The 20863-nt window shown below is 43.2% G+C and overlaps 1 protein-coding gene across 5 annotated transcripts in view; it reads right to left on the bottom strand.

Annotated features, from left to right (window-relative positions):
* Positions 1 to 20863, bottom strand: part of LOC108713838 (synaptotagmin-7) — a 237563-nt gene that overhangs the window by 9710 nt on the left and 206990 nt on the right. For all 5 annotated transcript variants that reach the window (XM_041589935.1, XM_041589936.1, XM_041589937.1 and 2 more), the window contains 2 exons: positions 9139 to 9409; positions 7095 to 7264 (listed from right to left, as the gene is read on the bottom strand). In XM_041589935.1, coding sequence (XP_041445869.1) covers positions 7095 to 7264; positions 9139 to 9409 — 441 coding nt within the window. The remainder of the gene's footprint in view (positions 1 to 7094; positions 7265 to 9138; positions 9410 to 20863) is intronic.

The following is a 20863-nucleotide window of genomic DNA, read 5'->3' as shown; positions in this document are numbered from 1 at the left end:
AGAACCTGAATCAAACTCACATCCATAATTCACAGTGTCCATCCTCAATCTAGTCCTCCACATCAAGAGCGCTCACTAAGTATCGACAATACAACACCGCGTACGATACACCAACATGCACATGAACCACACGGCCAGCGAGATCTGTCACCTCACAATGTATCTGTGTGATGGACCACCATCGGTACTAGAGTCAGCAATCTCGACATATCTTATCCCGCGTTACATTAAATACAACACCAGCAATACGACAAAGTTAAAATACCCTCAACAGGTGTATATTTAACACCCACCACCGTTCTGAACATAATGAGCGTACTATCATTAATCCTTACCTCGACAGCACTGCTATCTACTGTCACTCTCTCTTATTAGCTTCATGCCGAGCGAGCGAGTCCGCAATCACACCAATATACATCCTCTTCGCCCTGCTCCACAGATCGGCGTAACGGACCCACACCCAACACGCATCGTCTACTTTGCGACCTAACGATAGAAGCTGCCCAAATCGCCATCGACTGCTGGCACTCTGCACTCAGTACATACAGAAAAGCTCTCTTTACAATGGAGTAATTCCACGCTCGCTCATTCTCAACGTATCCCTCCCATTAACATGATCACCGGTGACACTTTCACTTAGGTAAACTTTGCCTCTCACAGAAATGCTCTCGATTCCTCCAGAAACGATGACTCAGACATAAGAGCTTCTGACACATAAGCCACACAGGCTGAACGACTGTAATATATGAATTAATCTTGTATATCAAAGGATTAATGTTAAAAAAAAAATACTTTGTTAATTTATTTCCTTGCAGCAATAATGTCATATAGGATGGGATCCCTCATCTGAAACCCCTGGACCCACAGGGGGATTAATGTTCAGGCTTAGCTAGGCTTTATCGCCACTTGATAAACTTATACTCTCGCAGCCCGATGACACCAGCCCGGTATTTTTGGAGAACTGAATGTCAGGAAATCCCTGGAGAGGCCATTGGAAATGTCAATCACGCAAACACATACCGGGTGATCAAAACCAATTGCTGAGTTTGTAATCATTCATCCTTCTCCGGCCCCATATCGTCCACTCGGTCCGCCAGTGACATATATATAATATATATATAATACAGGAGGGAAACTTAGAGCATTTTGTTTTATTTAGGGCCCTTACAAAAGGGTGGTTTTGCCTGCACTTAACTGCATTGCGCTCTCTTCTAGTCAGCTGCAGGGGAGCGCAGGAGTAGACGCACTCAATTATTGTGAAGGGGGCTGTACTCTCATAGACGCATCTAAACGCCAAACGCAGGTGTGATGCAGCATGTTGCATTTCACCTGCGTTAGGCGCTTACATGCGTTTGTGTGAATACAGCCCCCTTGACAATAATTGAGTGGGTCTACTCCTGCGCTCCCCTGCGGCTGAAAAGAAGAAAGCGCAACGCAGGGGAGCGCAGCAAAAACCGCCCGTGTCTAAGAGACCTTAATGTAAGCTGTAAGAAAATAAAAAAGAAAGAAGTTCCAATCTGAGTTAATTAGGTAATTGAGGGAAAATACTCGAATGTGTTGATACACCACAGGCCTTACTAACATTAGCCAAGCAAACTAATATTACTATGGAATGTGAGTATTAATCCTGGAGTTGCACTTATTGTACAGCTGCTGTTGTATGAGCCCGGCCCTATTCCCTGTAATGGGAATTCTCATCTGCCGCCGGTTATCGTGTTGTAACGAGGCCCAATCCCAGCTCTCTGGATTCCTGGATTTGTTTCAAGCTCCCACAGATATCACAGGTGATGTAAATATGTTGAGAACATACAATTAAACCATTAGCGGAGCGCAGAGGCCGCACAATATTTCTTTCTTTTTGCAACGCTGTCGTTCTGATGGGCTGTGTAACAGCTGTAATTATATGTTGTGATACAATGCAGAGGCCCGGGGGACAATAGGGAGTTTTTGTCTTTGTGTTTATGTGAGTAAAATCTAGGGGGGGGGGGAGATTATAAAAAAACAGTATAGCTCTGTATGGCTCAAAAGGATAAATAACATAACATGCCGGGCAGGGTCCAAAATGGTTTTCTGCACTTTATCTCTATCCTGTAGATTACAGCTGAAATCACAGTTGTCTGCCTATGGCAGCTCTGTTTTTGTAAGTGCAGGAGGTAGTCAGCATGTGGCTATCTGTCAGGGAACCGGGAGTTCCCTCTGGGGGAGTTGTCCGGATCTAGGAGGAAGCCCCTCAGGAGGGATCAGGATCGCGGTATCCAGGGATTCGACAGAAGGGGTAATGGAATTCAGGCAACAGGTCACAAGGCAGGCAGAATACAAACAGAGTCCAAAGTCCAGGCAGGGGGTCAATAACAAGAGATCAATCAGGAATATCCTCAGGGATAACAGGAATAGAAGCAGGAAACCCAGGAATCTTCTCAGGAACGAGATCCTATTTTCGGGCGCCATCTTGGCGCCTCAGGCGTCCTTTTAAAGGGGTTTTTTGGCGCCCTTGCGTCGGCGTCAGCACGTCTGCGACCGACGCGCTGCGCCTGCGTCCGTCGCGCCGTTGTGACGTCTTCGCGCCTGCGCACTTGCGCGCAGGTGTCTCTGCGCCGGCGCCGCTACCCACGTGGCGGCCATGGGCGCCGCCATTTTGGGAGCGGCGTCGGAAGTGGTAGCTGCGCCGCCCGGAGCTCCTGGTCCTGCTCCGGGCGGCGATCGTGACACTATCCCCATGGACTAGGTGGCTATCTCACCCCTTTAGGGCTCTTACTGACGAGCGGTTGTAGCTGCGCTCCCCTGCGTTTCGCTTTTCTGCATTCAGCCGCAGGGGAGCGCAGGGATAGACGCATTACATTTTTTCCAATGGGGCTGTACTCACACAGGCGCATGTAGGCGCCGAACGCAGGTTGAGACGTAACATGCTGCATTTTTCCTGCATTCGGCGCCTACACGCGCCTGTGTGAGTACAGCCCCATTGGAAAAAATGTAATGCGTCTTTTCCTGCGCTCCCCTGCGGCTGAACGCAGAAAAACGGAACACAGGGGAGTGCAGCTACAACCGCTCGTCAGTAAGAGCCCTTATACTAACCACATTTTGAATCCACATGCTGCATGGCTAGCTTGAAGTTGATTTAGATGCATGCTGCATGGCTGTATGAGAATCTATAGACGCAGTGTTCTGTGGATGTGTCTTAAAGGAGAAGGAAAGGTTAAAACTAAGTAAGTCTTATCAGAAAGGTCCACCTAAATACACCAGTAAACCCTTAAAGTAATGCTGCTCTGAGTCCTCTGTCAAAACAAACACAGCATTTCTTTCCTTCTATTGTGTACTAATGGGCTTCTGTATCAGACTTCCTGTTTTCATCTTAAACCTCCAGGGCTAGGGCTTGAGCATGCTCAGTTTGCTCCCCCCCCCTTCTCTGCTGTAATCTGAGCCCAGAGCTATAAGTGAGCAGGGAGAGACTCAGGCAGGAAGTGATGTCACACCAAGCTAATACTGCAGCTGCTATCCTAAATAAATAGAGCTTCTATAGCTTTTTACTCAGGTATGGTAAAACATTCTACAGAATAAATATAGCATTCTAGCTTGCACTATTGCAGCTAATCTATTGGCAATAAAATGCCTCCGTAGCTTTCCGTCTCTTTTAAGGGGTGACATTTTGTGCTTTTAGGGCTGCGGCACTTGCATCAGAGGGATGTAAATGAGGCCTAAATTGTGCATCTGTAGGTATGGGATACATTTCAGTGAGTGCGATTGAACACATTACACTTAAAGGGGCGGCTCACCTTTAAGCTTAGTATGTTAAAGAATTCTACGCAAATTTTCAACTGGCCTTTATTTATTTTTTCATATAATTTTTGAATTATCTGCCTTCTACTTTTTCTGACTCCAGCTTTCACATGGGGGTCACTGACCCCCATCTGAAAGACAAATTCTCTGTAAGGCTACAAACCTATTGTTATTGCTACTTTTTATTACTCATCTTTCTATTCAGGCCTCTCCTATTCATATTCCAGTCTCTTATTCAAATCAATGAATGCTTTTTAGGGTAATTTCGACCCTAGCAACCAGATTGTTGAAATTGCAAACTGGAGAGCTGCTGAATTAAAATATAATTAACTCAAAAACCACAGATAATAGAAAATGAAACCCAAATCGAATTTTTCTTAGAATACCATTCTCTACATCATACTAAATGCTCATGCTCAAGGAGAACTAAACCCCCAAACTAATGAAAACCCCTACTTTCCATAGTCCCCCCCCTCCCTCTTCCCACCCGCACAGGTGCTAATACCTGTAAATGCCCCAAAGTCTTTAATTACCCCTCTATGCAGAGTCAGCGCAGCGGAGCTCACGGGCGCCATCTTCACCGCTTCGAGAATCTTCAGGTCTCTTCTGCAATTTCCATAGCTTTTGGAGCATGCACAATTGTTCGGGACAGGAAAATTACTACAACTGCGCATCAGCCGATACATCGCTTACTTCCTGAAAACTCCCAAAGCAGTGAAGATATGACCCGTGAGCTCCACTGTGCTGACTGCATCAACGGGTAATTTAAGAATTAGGGGCATTTACAGGTATTAACCCCTGTGCAGGGGGGAACAGGGAGGGGGTTACGGAGGGTAGGTGGTATGAGTTTTCATTAATTTGGGGGTTTAGTTCTCCTTTAAAGGTGAATAACCCCTTTCATGGTGGTCATGCGCTGACACTCTAAAAACAAGTTCACAAGAGCTCCTTAGAGCTCATTTAAAATGCACTTGTGTCCTGGGTTTGGCTTTGCTCTGGATAAAAAAATCTGCAGTGAGGTGCAGACAGAGCACAGCTCCAGCCTATTGGCCATCATGAATACAGCTAAAAAGCAATGTTTATGGGGCGCATGGAGGTCTCTGGGCTCCAAAACAGCAGTTCAATCTGTTCCAAAGAATCCATTTCACATGTTCAGAATAGAAATGAATCTTTTTCAAGTCAAATTAACATTTTACCCTTTTATTTCTTTTCTGGTTTACATTAGAGATGTCGCGAACTGTTCGCCGGCGAACTTGTTCGCGCGAACATCGGGTGTTCGCGCTCGCCGGAAGTTCGCGAACGTCGCGCGACGTTCGCCATTTTGGGTTCGCCATTGTTGGCGCTTTTTTTTGCCCTCTCACCCCAGACCAGCAGGTACATGGCAGCCAATCAGGAAGCTCTCCCCTGGACCACTCCCCTTCCCTATAAAAACCGAAGCCCTGCAGCGTTTTTTCACTCTGCCTGTGTGTGCTGAAGAGATAGTGTAGGGAGAGAGCTGCTGCCTGTTAGTGATTTCAGGGACAGTTGAAAGTTTGCTGGCTAGTAATCGTTTTGATACTGCTCTGTTATTGGAGGGACAGAAGTCTGCAGGGGTTTGAGGGACATTTAAGCTTAGGTAGCTTTGCTGGCTAGTAATCTACCTTCTACTGCAGTGCTCTGTATGTAGCTGCAGTGGGCAGCTGTCCTGCTTCTGATCTCATCTGCTGACTGCTGCAATAACAGTAGTCCTTGTAAGGACTGCTTTTATTTATTTTTTTGTTGTTTTACTACTACTACTACTACTACTATAAGAGCCCAGTGCTATTAGTCTAGCAGTGTTGGGGAGTGGGACTGGTGTGCTAATCTGCTGCTCCTAGTAGTTCAGCAGCACCAACTTTAATTTTTTTTTTTTAATATTCATTTTTTTTTTATTTTACTTTTTTTTATTTTACTACCGCTGTAGTAGTGTATAAGTTGACCTTTTAGGCATTATTTGCCCTGTAGGCATTATTTGCACACTGTTTTCTTCAACCCGCCATCGAGCTGTGTGACCTTGTTCACATTCTGTCTAAATATCCATAATATTACCGTCTCCAGAAAAAACACCGGAGTCACTTTTTTCAAGCAGCCATAATATATTTTACGTAATCCGTATCCACCGCTGTAGTAGTGTATACGTTGGCCTTGTAGGCATTATTTGCACACTGTTTTCTTCAACCCGCCATCGAGCTGTGTGACCTTGTTCCCATTCTGTCTAAATATCCATAATATTACCGTCTCCAGAAAAAACACCGGAGTCACTTTTTTCAAGCAGCATTCATATATTTTACGTAATCCGTATCCACCGCTGTAGTAGTGTATACGTTGGCCTTGTAGGCATTATTTGCACACTGTTTTCTTCAACCCGCCATCGAGCTGTGTGACCTTGTTCCCATTCTGTCTAAATATCCATAATATTACCGTCTCCAGAAAAAACACCGGAGTCACTTTTTTCAAGCAGCCATAATATATTTTACGTAATGGCGAAAAATGACTATTTTCAGCATTTATATGGCATATTTTTTCTGGCAACTGTGCTTCAGTGGCTGCGTCCAAAAAACTGGGCAAACAATGCCTACAAGGTCAACGTATGGCAGTTGTTTAAAGAGAACAGTAGATTACTAGCCAGCAAAGCTACCTAAGCTAAAATGTCCCTCAAATCCCTGCAGACTTCTGTCCCTCCAATACAGAGCAGTATCAAGCAGATTACTAGCCAGCAAACTTACTATCATCTGTCCCTGAAATCACTAACAGCTCTCCCCCTACACTATCTCTTCCAAGCACACACAGGCAGATTTTTCAGATACATTTTTGCCCTTGATCCCCCTCTGGCATGCCACTGTCCAGGTCGTTGCACCCTTTAAACAACTTTAAAATCATTTTTCTGGCCAGAAATGTCTTTTCTAGATGTTAAAGTTCGCCTTCCCATTGAAGTCTATGGGGTTCGCGAACCGCTCGCGAACCGCTCGCGTTTTTGCGCAAGTTCGCGAATATGTTCGCGAACTTTTTTTCCGACGTTCGCTACATCCCTAGTTTACATTGGCAAAACTGAGGCTGGATCATTATCTCGCTAGCGCCCTAATTTTGACTGAGGGCTCTACTGAGCATCTATGTAAATTGCTCTGTATACTTATATTTGTGAGCTGATATGACTAGATGTTGTATCTATAATCGACAGGCACAGAACAAGGATAGATCTCTGGAAGTTCTGGTAGAGAATCAAGAGTCACATCTCCGTGACATGACAATATGGCACCCAAAGCAGCAGTTACACGGCTTACAGAACACTGAGAGATTGTTCTTACACTTCCGTCGCTGCACGGTTTCAGCTCCTTCCACAAGGTCTGCATCTGTGTCAGGTCCGTCTTATTTAGGGGGATGGATACCTCTCCGATGGGGTCGTTGCGACTGAATCGGTCGTAGTCTAATACCTGGAGGTATAGAACCCGCTGCACCACTTTTTCATAAGGGAAGCCTGTAGGAAGGGAGCAAAAAAGATAAAGGCACATACAGATACTGCATCACCTCGATTTTCCTTATGGTATCCAATGGGGTTTACATCTGATTATTTGCCACTTGCCAATGGAAAGCCAATAGGGGCCCTGACAAAGGTATGAATGTAACTTCAAAGAATAATCCTTCCCTACAGTGTTACTGGACCCCACCGCAAATTAAATTTACTGCCCCAAAACATTGGTAAGTTGACCTATTCTATATCGAAATTCCTCACTAATTAGGGCTTCACTGGGCCCTCTGCACTTCTGGGCCCCCCTGCAGGGTCTGCTCCGTCTGTAGTTACACCTCATCTTCCCTACATATTTGCAATTGCACACAGAATGTTTTCACCATAGAAAACATTAGGGAGCACAATTATACAATTATTTACAGGAAACATTAAACCTTTGCAATGATATCCTATAGCAATGAGCGAATTTATTCGCCAGCCATGGATTTACGGTGAGATTTGCTCAAAACGCCAATTGACTCCAATGCATTAGGAGAAAAAAAGTCACCATAAGAAAAACGCCCATTGACTTTGGGCTGAGACACACGCTCAGATTTGGGGAGATTAGTCGCCCAGCAACAAATCTCCTCTTCTTCAGGGCAACTAATCTCCCTGAAATACGTCCCTCCGGCTAAAATGTAAATTGCTGGTGGGATGGCAATCAGTGCTCTTCAGTTTCGGAAGTCGATTGAAGTTGCCTCACGAGGAAACTTTGGGTGACTTTAGAAAAAGAATCGCTCCCAAGGCCATCCCGCCATCGATTTACATTCTAGCCGGTGGGAGGCAGTTAGGGGAGATTAGTCACCCCGAAGAAGAGGCGATTATATCTCCCCGAATCTGAGCATGTGTCTCTGCTCTAATGCATTAGGAGAAAAAAATTCACCATAATAAAAATATGGCCATTGACTTTAATGCATTTTGAGAAAAAAGTTGCCATAAGAAAAAACGCCCATTGACTTTAATGCATTAGGACAAAAAAGTCGCCATAAGAAAAGACGCCCATTGACTTTAAGGGCAAAGACGCTCAGATTCGCGGAAATTTAGTGGCCCGTCGATAAATCGCCTCTTCTTCGGGGCGACTAATCTCCCCAAACTGCCTCCCACCGGCTAGAATCACCGGCAGGATGGCACTCAGAGCAATTCGTTTTCCAAAGTCGCCCAAAGTTTCCTCGTGAGGTACATTCTAGCCGGCAGGGTTCAGTTCAGGGAGATTAGTCGCCCCAGAGAAGAGGAGATTTGTCGCTGGGCAACTAATCTCCCCAAATTTGAGCGTGTCTTTGCCTTAATGCATTTGAAGAAAAAAAGTTGCCATAAGAAAAAAAGCACTCACTGACTTTAAAGCATTAGGACAAAAAAGTCGCCATAATAAAAAATGCCCATTGACTTTAAGGGCAGAGACACACGCTCATATTCGGGGAGATTTAGTCTCCCGGCAATAAATCACCTTTTCTTTGAGGCGACTAATCTCCCTGAACTGCCTCCTACCGGCTAGAATCTAAATCGCTGGCGGGATGGCGATTCATTTTCCAAAGTCGCCCAAAGTTTCCTCGTGAGGTACATTCTAGCCGGCGGCCGCGGGAGGCAGTCACTGGGCGATTAATCTCCCTGAATCTGAGCGTATGTCTCTGCCCTAATGCATTTGAAGAAAATATGTCGTCATAAGAAAAAACTTCAATGCGTTTCGCACAATCACTAATATTCGCTCATCACAGATTCGCTCATCACTAATATCATCCGTCTGATGATTGTGAATACTGCAGTAAGACCTCATATATATTTGTTTTTTTAAGGAAAGGTCCAAGTCTCTCCCACCGTGATGCACCCCTCCATAATTTGTGTCTCACCCTCAAACAGGAAGGTTTCATTCCAGTGCGGATTGAGGTTTTTCCTCTTCACCTTGGTCTCTAGCTTGTGCTTCTTGTCTGGCAGCAGGTAGATCTTGACAAAGGGGTCGCTGGTTCCACTGAAGTCCTTGGCCGGCAGTTCCTGGGCTTTCAGGATCTTGACAGTGAGTGTGGACTCCTGGAAGTTATAGCCCACGCTGAACTGAATGCGACCCAGCTTCTCTCTTCCTGAACTCTCGTGACCGTCTTCCTCATCCGACCCAGGTGACAGCTGGAAAACACATGACAGAATATATCAGAACTCGCATCATTTTTATATCTGGCAGAATCTTAAAGGGGCAGTTAGCATTTAAAAGGGAATGGAACCCAATCATAAAACTGTGCCACTGCGCAACCTAGTTCTCTATATTTTATGCAAAACAATAGAAAACAAATTATCAATGAGAATTCTACTGAAAATTATAAACATTTTGAAATATGTCCGTCAAAATAATTTTTATGCCCATTAACCTTGATGCATTTTGCTAATTTTTCGCCATTTTGTGGATTTTTTTTAGAGTTTCGTGAATTTTTTCCCAAAGCAAAACGGGACAGATGTGCCCATCACTGCTGATAATATGTTACAACTATTGTGAGATTTTGCAGATGCTTTTACATTACACATCTGACCCCCTATGTTCCTCTATGAGGGGGCTGCCATATTTGAGCTTCAGTAGTTCATTAGCATTAGAAATTCTAACCGACATGTTGAGAAGGGACAGTTAGGTTGGCAAACCAGTCAGGTTTAGGAACTTCAAGTAACAATTGCTTATAAAAACAGATCAATATGTGAAAAGTGATCGACATGAGCTTTAGGTAACTTTTAATGTACATTAATATTTTTGAAGAATAATTTTTTTGTGTCAGTATAACTTAAAGGTCAGGCGCCCGGCGACAAATCTCCTCTTCTTCGGGGCAACTAATCTCACCGAACTGCCTCCTGACAGCTAGAATGTAAATCGTAAGCGGGATGGCACTCGGAGTGCTTCGTCTTCTGAAGTCGTCTGAAGTTGTCTCCTGAAACTTTGGGCGATTTAGGAAAACGAAGCTCTCCGAGGCGATTTACAGTCTAGCCAGCGGGAGGCAGTTCGGGGAGATTAGTGGTCCCGAAGAAGAGGAGATTAGTCGCTGGGCGTCTAATCCCCGTGTGCCCTGACCCTAGTAAGATTTTAATGTGCTAAATAATGTCCTATTCTCAGCAACCTTTCAACTGGTTTCCTCTTCTGCCTCTTTCAAGCTTTCAAATTGGGGGCAATGACCCTCGGGGACCGTTTTAAAGAGCCTTTGCCCCTAGGGCCCCACCACTACTCGCAACCCACTCCCCCCGCTCGCAAACCCAACCTTCCCGCCTCTTGCACCCATCCCCATCGCTCCCATTTCTCTCACCTGCAAGCCAAGGACCATCCATTCCATTGGGGACTGGGTGGCGGGAGATTCAATCCCATACCTCCCAACATTCTAGAAATGGAAAGTGGGGGGGAAATATTGCTGCGTGGAGAGCAGCAAACATTTTCTGACCATGTCCCTTTTAGTGGCCACACCCCCTAATTACCATGCCCATTTTACAAAATTTGCCAGGTTATGACAGTTTGAACACATTCCTGTGTTCAAACAAGTTGAGCTGTCAAAGGAGAGACTGTCCTGCTCAAAACGGGGCAGTTGGGAGGTAAGTTCAATCCGCTGTCAAAATCTACGGCCCAGTCCTCAATTTACTTGTGAGCTTTTGGCTTGGCTCTGACTATCTGCAAGGAGTTTGTATGCTCACCCTGTATCTGCAGGGGTTTCCTCCAGGTATTCTGGTTCCTTCCCATACACCATTGGTGCACATCTGAATGCAAACCAATCTTGGGGAGACACTCAGATACCACTCTGCAAACATGATGGTTCAATGCTTATTTTTTTGCATCTTGCACCTGCATTAGTGTAAACTCTATCTACACATTCCCATATAACTACAACATAATCGAATACATAAAACATGATACATGACCGTATTTGCGGCTTTCCTTTTTATCTGCGGTGAAACTCTAACCATTGCCCCCCTTTTCTTTCGCCTGCCGTGTGAGTGACCCAGTGAAATGCAATTGAACGCGAGGAATTGTGACAGCTACAACATTCTCTCTGAAATAACAGACACTTGTGTTTTTAGCAGATGCCAGACACGGAGCTTGTTAAATGGCATTGCCTCTCGCTTTTTAGGGAATCTAAGAAAAATATCTAGTAGGAGATTACGGAATCACTGACCTCTCTGGCAAAAAGCAGCCCCGACGAAATTGTTTTCTGAGCTTGCCAAGGAGCAGAGCAAACAATTTCATATATTTTATGCTCCATCAATCTATGAAACTTGTACATATATATAGAAATTGCATAGCATGGTTTTTCAATTATCATCTCGCCTCTTCTTTTCAAGGCAGGGAATTTAAAGTAATAGAAGGATCATATCGCCGAGCTTCAGGCCTAATTATTTCCCCTATTTCACCTGTATAAGCACATTCATTATCTCACATTCTCTGGGCTGCTCAAACCCTGGAATTAACTAGAGAATATCCCATTGTTCTCACAATGACCACCCGTGGAAGGCAGATGAGTATATTAATGACGACTTTTGTTACATTAGTTCATTTCCCGGCGTGAGGGTTAGCGTGTTCTGGGGATGTCACAGGAAACAATGAAGTTAAAGTAATATACTGCAGCTATATATAGTGGTGTAACTAGAAATAACTGATTCTAACAGCTTAATCTTTAGGGTCTCTCTATCTGGGAGCAATTACATCTATTTTGCACAAAGACATTGGATTTGCACATGAGCATGATAACTCTTTGGCTGTCAGCAGCACCACCCAACAACTTGACTGGAGGGCTGTAGGTTGGACATTCCCCCCAAAACACATATCTTAAACATATTACACAATATAATATGGGTCAAAAACAGGCACAAGTGCAAATCTGGCCTATTGTATTCCCTTCCGCCCACTTCTTCTGCTGAATTGTGCACCTGGAGCTACTGCAAGGGTTCCCATAGAACCTGGTCCTGGACTGCCTCCGAAGTGCCCCTGGAACACCTCCAACGCCCTTTCCCAGCTCCTCCTCTATTCCACCAATACACGCCCTACTTACTAAATTATTTTCCAATTCTGTTGATGATGCCTTGACTCATTTGCGTCTCAACCCACCCCCTATATCATGTAACATGGTGGTTTGTGTCTGACAATTGCACTTTGCACAATACAATGCACAATACACTGCATTTGTAATAACCGTTAATATGGTCTTTGTTCTTGAACATCTTTAAAACCTTTATAACAACTGAATTATAAAATTGATGGAAGTGTTAGTCTAAGAACTTTTGAATACATTCATTTTTTAAAGGATTAAAGGAGCAGCACCACCTACCGATTAGTCTGGAGGGTTTCAATTTTCCTACTGCCACCTGCCACCAACACAGGCAAATAACTTTGTAGATAGCTAATATAGACTAATACAGCTGCTTTGCTGCCTGGATTTGCAGACACCATGCATTGTTGGTGAGGCCTGAAGCCAAGTCTGAGAACTTGCAGGTTAGAGCACCAATGACAGGCTGCCCAGTGGAGAATTCATTAGGGCTAAATAAAAAGCATTAATGGTCATGATGAAGGAGGAACTATTGTAGTTCTAATGAAAGTTGGTGGAATTATTACCTGTAGAACCAGGGCCATCATTAAAAATTGCGGGGCCCCCGTACGTCAACATTTTCTAAGCCCCCTGGCTCCACCCACCCAGGCCAGCCCCAGCCCTATTGGTGGCCAAGGCCTCCCCCTGCAAGTTAAAAAATAAACATTAATGGCCAGCCCCCCCCCCCCCACAAAAGTTTTAAAAAAACATTGGTGAATAGAGTTCCCCCACTACAAATTAAAAAAAAAAAAACATTAAAAACTTAAGCTGGCCATACACATAGAGATCCACTCATTGGGCATTGAGGTGGGTGATATCGGGATGATTTGATCGTGGGCCCTAGGACCCAATGATTGGATCATAATGCAGACAATACAGGTGGTTGGATCATGGGACCACATCAACGAAAAAATGTGGCCTCAATCCTTCATGATTTTTAACCCTGCCTGATCGACATCTGCCCGACTTTCGGCCATATATCGATTGAGGAAGCCTGTCGGAGGGCCCCAAACATTGGGCCAATAAGATGCTGACTTCAGAAGGGAAGGCAGGAGCTCAGGTGCCTGCATATTCTTTCTGATGATTGGCCACTGAAGTCTAAGGGGTATATTTATCAAAGAGTGAAGTTAATAGTGAAGTTCCGCCACTAGAGTGAAATTCCGCCACTCTCCATTCATTTCTATGGGATTTTTATAGGCGTATTTATCAAAGGGTGAACTTTCACTTTCAAACATTGATAAATACGCCTTTCCAAATCCCATAGAAATGAATTAAGAGCTGCGGAATTTCACTCTAGTGGCGGAACTTCACTCTTTGATAAATTTACCCCTATGTCTCAGTACAGCTGCACAGGGATTGGATGGGTCAAGTCAAGTTGGATGGGTCAACTTCAGTGACCAATGAAATGTAGAGAAAGTTGTTACAGTAAAGATGATGCCGACGTGATCTACATCAACACAACTGTCCTCCCTGATGGCAGCCCTGTGTAGAACACAGAGAAAGAGTGAATACAAGGTTGTTGAGTGAGCTGATATAAATGGTTTATTAGTGTGCTTTCTCAGCTTAACATTATTACATTATTGTCCTAATGCGAATAACCCAACCATGCTGTGTCAGTAGCACACAGGTCCGGACTGAGAATTAAAATAGGCCCTGGCATTTCATGTACAAAGAGGCCCAATCAGCCCACATAAAGGCCCAAACAGCCCTCACCAGCCCAATAAATACTGACTTTCTATGGCACCTTATAGCAGCCCCTCTGGCATTTGCCAGAACCCACAGATTGCAAATCTTGGCCTGGTAGCACATGTATATTGCTGACACGTGCTGGAATCAGCCAGTTAGAGCAGAGGAAATCTGTCAGCCACCCACAGCATGACTCAAAAAATGTTAGGCTGAGAAACATATATATATATATATATATATATATATATATATATATATATATATATATATATATATATATATATATATATATATATATATATAGGAGATAACAAGCAGAGCCCGCACACACAGGACTTGAGTGAAGAAAAATTATTTTCGTTTATTCAACGTTTCGGCCCAGTCACATGAGCCGTCTTCAGGAAGTGAGGGTGTACCAATAGGCATACAAATATTTATACATTTGTAAAACAAAAAGGGGCGCCAAAAATCACAAATAAAAAGGTAACAGGAAGCATGGGTGTGTAATGCTCGTGAGGATGACGTCATCTATTGTTCAGACCCGTCAGGTAAGTGTTGAGCATACATATCTTAGTGAGGTAAGGTAAATCATGCCTATTTTCGTGCCGTGTCCTATATTATAAAAATGTGAATATAAGCAAAGTCTAAAAACAATTTAAAAACAAGTCGGGGATTATCCCCGCCACTCATAGGGCCGGCCTGCATTCTGTGAGACACAGGAGAGGAAAAACAGCTGATATCGCCACCGGTACCAGGTACGGGTAAAGACGTATAGAGAGGACGGTACCTGTGTGGTTGCGCATTCCTACAATCAATTGCCCATACGTGTCAGAGAGTCCAGTACGGTCTCTAGGAAACATTCCTTTCATTAAGCGTCTGCCCTGCCGTCAAGCGCTGCCCTTGCCGTTAGAGGCTGTGGAGGGGAGCTGTCTTTAAGCCGTAAAAGGCGGTATAGGTAGAGGTGCCTGTATGTTTAGACAGCGGACCGATTAAACGGTTCGCAAACCCAGAACACAGCTTCACGGCACCCATCTTCTACCAATAAAGGAGCATCCCCAACTTACATTCTCATCGTGCCAGGCATAGGGTATTCATAAGACGCGTAGAGAACCGGTATCTGACTCACGGTTGGGGGCGGATTGTAATGTCATTAACTATCGGTCTATTACAGGTGCTGTCCAACGTCTCCCGAACCCTGTGTGGGGCCGTCCTATCGCACATAGTTCAACTGTATCTCACTGCTGGCGGGTATCCTGGAAAGAGAGTGGAAGGAAACAACAAAGTTATAATATTGTTATTATGTATAAATGTATCCAGTGAATAAAGAAACATATGAATTCTAATGGCCTGATTTGTATTAGTCATAAAGCCAAAGGGAAATTTCTCACTCCAATCCTCTAGTGGTTCGCATATCCCGAATGGCAAAAGCATATACGGTATGGCACCTATATTGGGGAAAATATACAATAAGCAGGAGTTGGAGGCCACAACACAGGCCTAAATAAAGAAAAGCTAACTGGTCATAGGGGCGATAGAGCAGAGAAAAGCCTATTTGGTTGTGGAGAGGCACATAATTAGATGTATAAGGCACCAAGCTTTGGATGTCATAATGTAGAAAGAACATTAGGAAATATATGACAATGTAAGCAGGGGGAGCAACCCCCCTTAACAAAACAAAGAGAATTTTAGTGGTAGGCCAGAGAGCTCAAGCAAGACAGAAAGTTATCGCTCAATACACAAAGGTAGGATAGTCCAAAAAAAAATAAGTAAAGATTTAAAGAAGTAAAGTTTTTTTGGACTATCCTACCTTTGTGTATTGAGCGATAACTTTCTGTCTTGCTTGAGCTCTCTGGCCTACCACTAAAATTCTCTTTGTTTTGTTAAGGGGGGTTGCTCCCCCTGCTTACATTGTCATATATTTCCTAATGTTCTTTCTACATTATGACATCCAAAGCTTGGTGCCTTATACATCTAATTATGTGCCTCTCCACAACCAAATAGGCTTTTCTCTGCTCTATCGCCCCTATGACCAGTTAGCTTTTCTTTATTTAGGCCTGTGTTGTGGCCTCCAACTCCTGCTTATTGTATATTTTCCCCAATATAGGTGCCATACCGTATATGCTTTTGCCATTCGGGATATGCGAACCACTAGAGGATTGGAGTGAGAAATTTCCCTTTGGCTTTATGACTAATACAAATCAGGCCATTAGAATTCATATGTTTCTTTATTCACTGGATACATTTATACATAATAACAATATTATAACTTTGTTGTTTCCTTCCACTCTCTTTCCAGGATACCCGCCAGCAGTGAGATACAGTTGAACTATGTGCGATAGGACGGCCCCACACAGGGTTCGGGAGACGTTGGACAGCACCTGTAATAGACCGATAGTTAATGACATTACAATCCGCCCCCAACCGTGAGTCAGATACCGGTTCTCTACGCGTCTTATGAATACCCTATGCCTGGCACGATGAGAATGTAAGTTGGGGATGCTCCTTTATTGGTAGAAGATGGGTGCCGTGAAGCTGTGTTCTGGGTTTGCGAACCGTTTAATCGGTCCGCTGTCTAAACATACAGGCACCTCTACCTATACCGCCTTTTACGGCTTAAAGACAGCTCCCCTCCACAGCCTCTAACGGCAAGGGCAGCGCTTGACGGCAGGGCAGACGCTTAATGAAAGGAATGTTTCCTAGAGACCGTACTGGACTCTCTGACACGTATGGGCAATTGATTGTAGGAATGCGCAACCACACAGGTACCGTCCTCTCTATACGTCTTTACCCGTACCTGGTACCGGTGGCGATATCAGCTGTTTTTCCTCTCCTGTGTCTCACAGAATGCAGGCCGGCCCTATGAGTGGCGGGGATAATCCCCGACTTGTTTTTAAATTGTTTTTAGACTTTGCTTATATTCACATTTTTATAATATAGGACACGGCACGAAAATAGGCATGATTTACCTTACCTCACTAAGATATGTATGCTCAACACTTACCTGACGGGTCTGAACAATAGATGACGTCATCCTCACGAGCATTACACACCCATGCTTCCTGTTACCTTTTTATTTGTGATTTTTGGCGCCCCTTTTTGTTTTACAAATGTATAAATATTTGTATGCCTATTGGTACACCCTCACTTCCTGAAGACGGCTCATGTGACTGGGCCGAAACGTTGAATAAACGAAAATAATTTTTCTTCACTCAAGTCCTGTGTGTGCGGGCTCTGCTTGTTATCTCCATTTTATGTTTAATTGCTCCAGCACCTAGGCATCCATTTTGTGCTCTGTGTGCACCGACCCCTTTGGTTGTTATATATATATATATATATATATATATATATATATATATATATATATATATATATATATATATAAACTTGCTAGCCGAAACGTTAGCAGCTTTTTGCTGAATAAACACAATTTTTTTTATATATATATTAACAACAGTAAGAAGAAAAAAATAATAATGGCTATAGGGTAAATTTACAAAGCTATGTTTGTACATACAGTACAAAACAGTATTCCAGTGTAATCAGAGGCTCCGTTATGGGCCCTTTAATGCTCAGCAACTATGTCTAATGCCCTCACTTCCTTACCACAAAGCAATGTACGATAGACCCCCTATATATAAGCAGGGTATCGTTTCTTTGATTTTTGATACACAGGCTCATTTACTGAGAAATAAAGTGAAATCCAATAGTACAGCATGCGGGCGAGCAAACCCATGCTATCATGCACACACTGATATTAGTACACGTATGGGACCCGTTATCCAGAATGCTCGGGACCTGAGGTTTTCCAGATATGAATATTTCAGTCATTTGCATCTTCACACCTTAAGTCTACTAGAAAATCACATAAACATTAAATAAACCCAATAGGCTGGTTGCGTTTCCAATAAGGATTAATTATATCTTAGTTGGGATAAAGTACAAGCTACTGTTTTAATATTACAAAGAAAAAATCATTTTAACATTTTTTTTGATTATTTGGATAAAATGGAGCCTGTGAGAGATGGCCTTTCTGTGATTCTGAGCTTTCTGGATAACGGCTTTCCAGATAACCGATCCCATACCTGTACACACAATCACGCTAACATTCCATCCAATATACAGTATTGTGAGTGGTGCATTGTGCGTCGGTGTCTCGTCTCTGAACACAAACACAGACCTCATTTCTCACATCTGTCACCTGGTGAGAGGATTAGGGGAGCCGTTGTTTTGTTTTTATCCATCTGGGGTCAGGCTTGTGCAGATGTTATTGTTACAAAGTGAGCCGAGCGCTGGGAATATTTATCTTGCTTTATGTGGCTTCTCTGAGAGACACAATAAAAGCAGCTCTTTGGAACTCGCTCTATAATAGCTGCCTTGTGAGAATATTGGCGGTTATTGCAAGAAGAGCTCTGTGAAAGGAATATCCCAAGACTCAGAAGAAACCTACAAGAAACCCGTCCGCATTTGGTCCTCAATGACCAGTCCCAAGCAGCATATACTGTAATCAAAGCCCGTACTGCAAAGTCAGTTACATTCCATCAATCAAATGATATTACAGTTTCTGCATACTGTCCATCACTTTCCCATCCCACACTAATGAACCCATCCCTCTCTTTCCATTGCATTGTTTCTCCTCTCTTCTTTCAGTTGGCCATGCACAGCAGCTTACAGGCCTGCATATGGGGTCAAATTGATGGCCACTCCAACTGGAATATTTCATTTCAACTGGTCTGCATGGGTCCCTTGTATGGTACGAGCACTGATACAAGGGCAAAACATAAGGCCTAGTATGGTCCACTGCTTGGATAGACATTACCATGAACCTTGCCAGATGAGAAGAACCTTCCCTCAAAGGTCATTTGACTGGTTAATTTACAATTTCCTCTTGCTCTCTGCCCTTCAGCGCCCCCAGTTTCTTATTCCTCCACTGATTTGCCCTTCTCAGTCTTCACCCTTTTTTCTTTTTCATTTCGGTCTCTCCGTTTGGCCATTTGCTGCTGCTGGTTCACACTTGAATATTCTGGTACAAATGGCAGTCCAGTCTGACTACAAAAAAAGGGTTTAATTCAAGGGTGACCATGTCTTTGGGCAGTCTTACTAAATGTAGGTTGCCATAATGGCGTTTTGGGCATTTGGTCAATGCCTCTCTTGAAAAACATCACAGATATATGCAAAAATCTGACATTTATTCAGCAAGAACAGATAGTACAGGAAGTAAGTGTTCTCCAGAAAAAAAGACGTAGGCAATCTCTTTTTACACCTATATGTTCAATTTGACTATATATTACCAAGAAGGCTTCTCATCTAGGCACAAACAGTATCAGCATTGGTTTAAAATGTTACTATGACCTCCTCATGATACATCAGCTTTATTTAGCAAAAAAGAAAGAAAAGCTCAAAATATTAGATGAATCCAAGAAGATGAGAGGTTGCATAGACCTTCTTGTAACAGCCTATAATCTAAAGAAAAGATAACAAGCTATACAGCTCAACTAGAAGGGGGATATTTACCAGATTCAAAGGCTGCAAAAAAAACACGTCTCCAACAGAAATGCACTAGTTCAGCTCACTGGCAGCAGCAAGAGAAGTAACCAGAAGAAGCAATGGCTTGGTATAGCTATCTAGTTTGAAAACATATAGATGTATATGGTGCTAATTAACACGCACTGTAGCAGACAGCACCAACAGGAATATCTGTTTAAAAAGCCTTTATTTTGCTTTTCTTAGGCTTAATGATCAGGACAGTTACAACATTTCAAGCCAAACAAAGGCCTTTTATCAAGATGCTAATTAAACCCACTGCAGAAACCTGTAGCAACCACTTTGACAGTTGTTTTCTTTATTACACCCATAGATGGATGAAACCTGTTGCCATGAGTTATTGCAGTTGGGTTAATTTCCACTACATGATTGAGTGATCCTGTAGTTTGGGTCCAAGCCAATCATCTGATCCCATAGGAAGGTTTGTGATAAGTTTTAGTAATGGGTGAATCTGACCCGTTTCGATTTCCTGCAAAAATCTTCCAAAATGCATTGAAGTCTATAGGCAACAAAAAGTTTTTGATGAGCAACAATCTTTTCACCCATTGGAGTCTGTTGGTGAAAACTTTGCAGCAAAATATCGCAAAAGTTTACGCTCATCACTCAACCCATTGCAGTTCTGATGTGGCCCTCACCCGTAGGGTTTGTTCAGCCAGATAATTGATATCTGCCTGAGCCCCAATAAGATGCTGATCAGCCAGGAGTGGCCCAACTAGTGGCAAATATCAGTCGGTGTATGGCCAACTTAGGTTTTTTTTGTTGGTTCTGTGAAGACAGATATGAATGATATCTGTATACAAGAGATTGCAGAAGTATTACATTCAATTATAATTCCAATTTTCTTCTTTCTTGATGGGTTACAGCACAAAGAGACACACAAAAGATCCATCTACATTATTTTTCTGCAAATATTCTTTACAGCGCCCAAGGTTATCTGATTTAACTCCTTCCAAATAACAAAGGAATGGGTTCTAATGAAGTTAATTCATTAGAACATTAAAAAACGACTGAATTAAAAAACAGTGAATTACACCCTCCAAATCAATTCTCATCAGCGTTTGTTATAATAACCACATTATTTCCATCGGTTCCAGCACCACGCAAATGCAATCAGTAAGCTCTGCAATTTTTCCCTCATCCCCACAGACTTGTCATTCAAGGAATCCAACAGTACTGGCCTGAGAGATGAGCTTGAATAAAATGAAATCAGGGAAAATAACCTCTTGTTTATGTTGACTCATGGTTTAAAGGACCAAGTTGAGTAGGCATTCTTAGATTAGAATTGCTCACCACATTATTACCTTCTGCA

Source organism: Xenopus laevis, chromosome 4L (genome assembly GCF_017654675.1).
Source record: "Xenopus laevis strain J_2021 chromosome 4L, Xenopus_laevis_v10.1, whole genome shotgun sequence".
Lineage (NCBI taxonomy): Eukaryota > Metazoa > Chordata > Amphibia > Anura > Pipidae > Xenopus > Xenopus laevis.
Note: the sequence above shows the minus strand (reverse complement) of the source record. Positions and strands in the feature narration are given on the sequence as shown.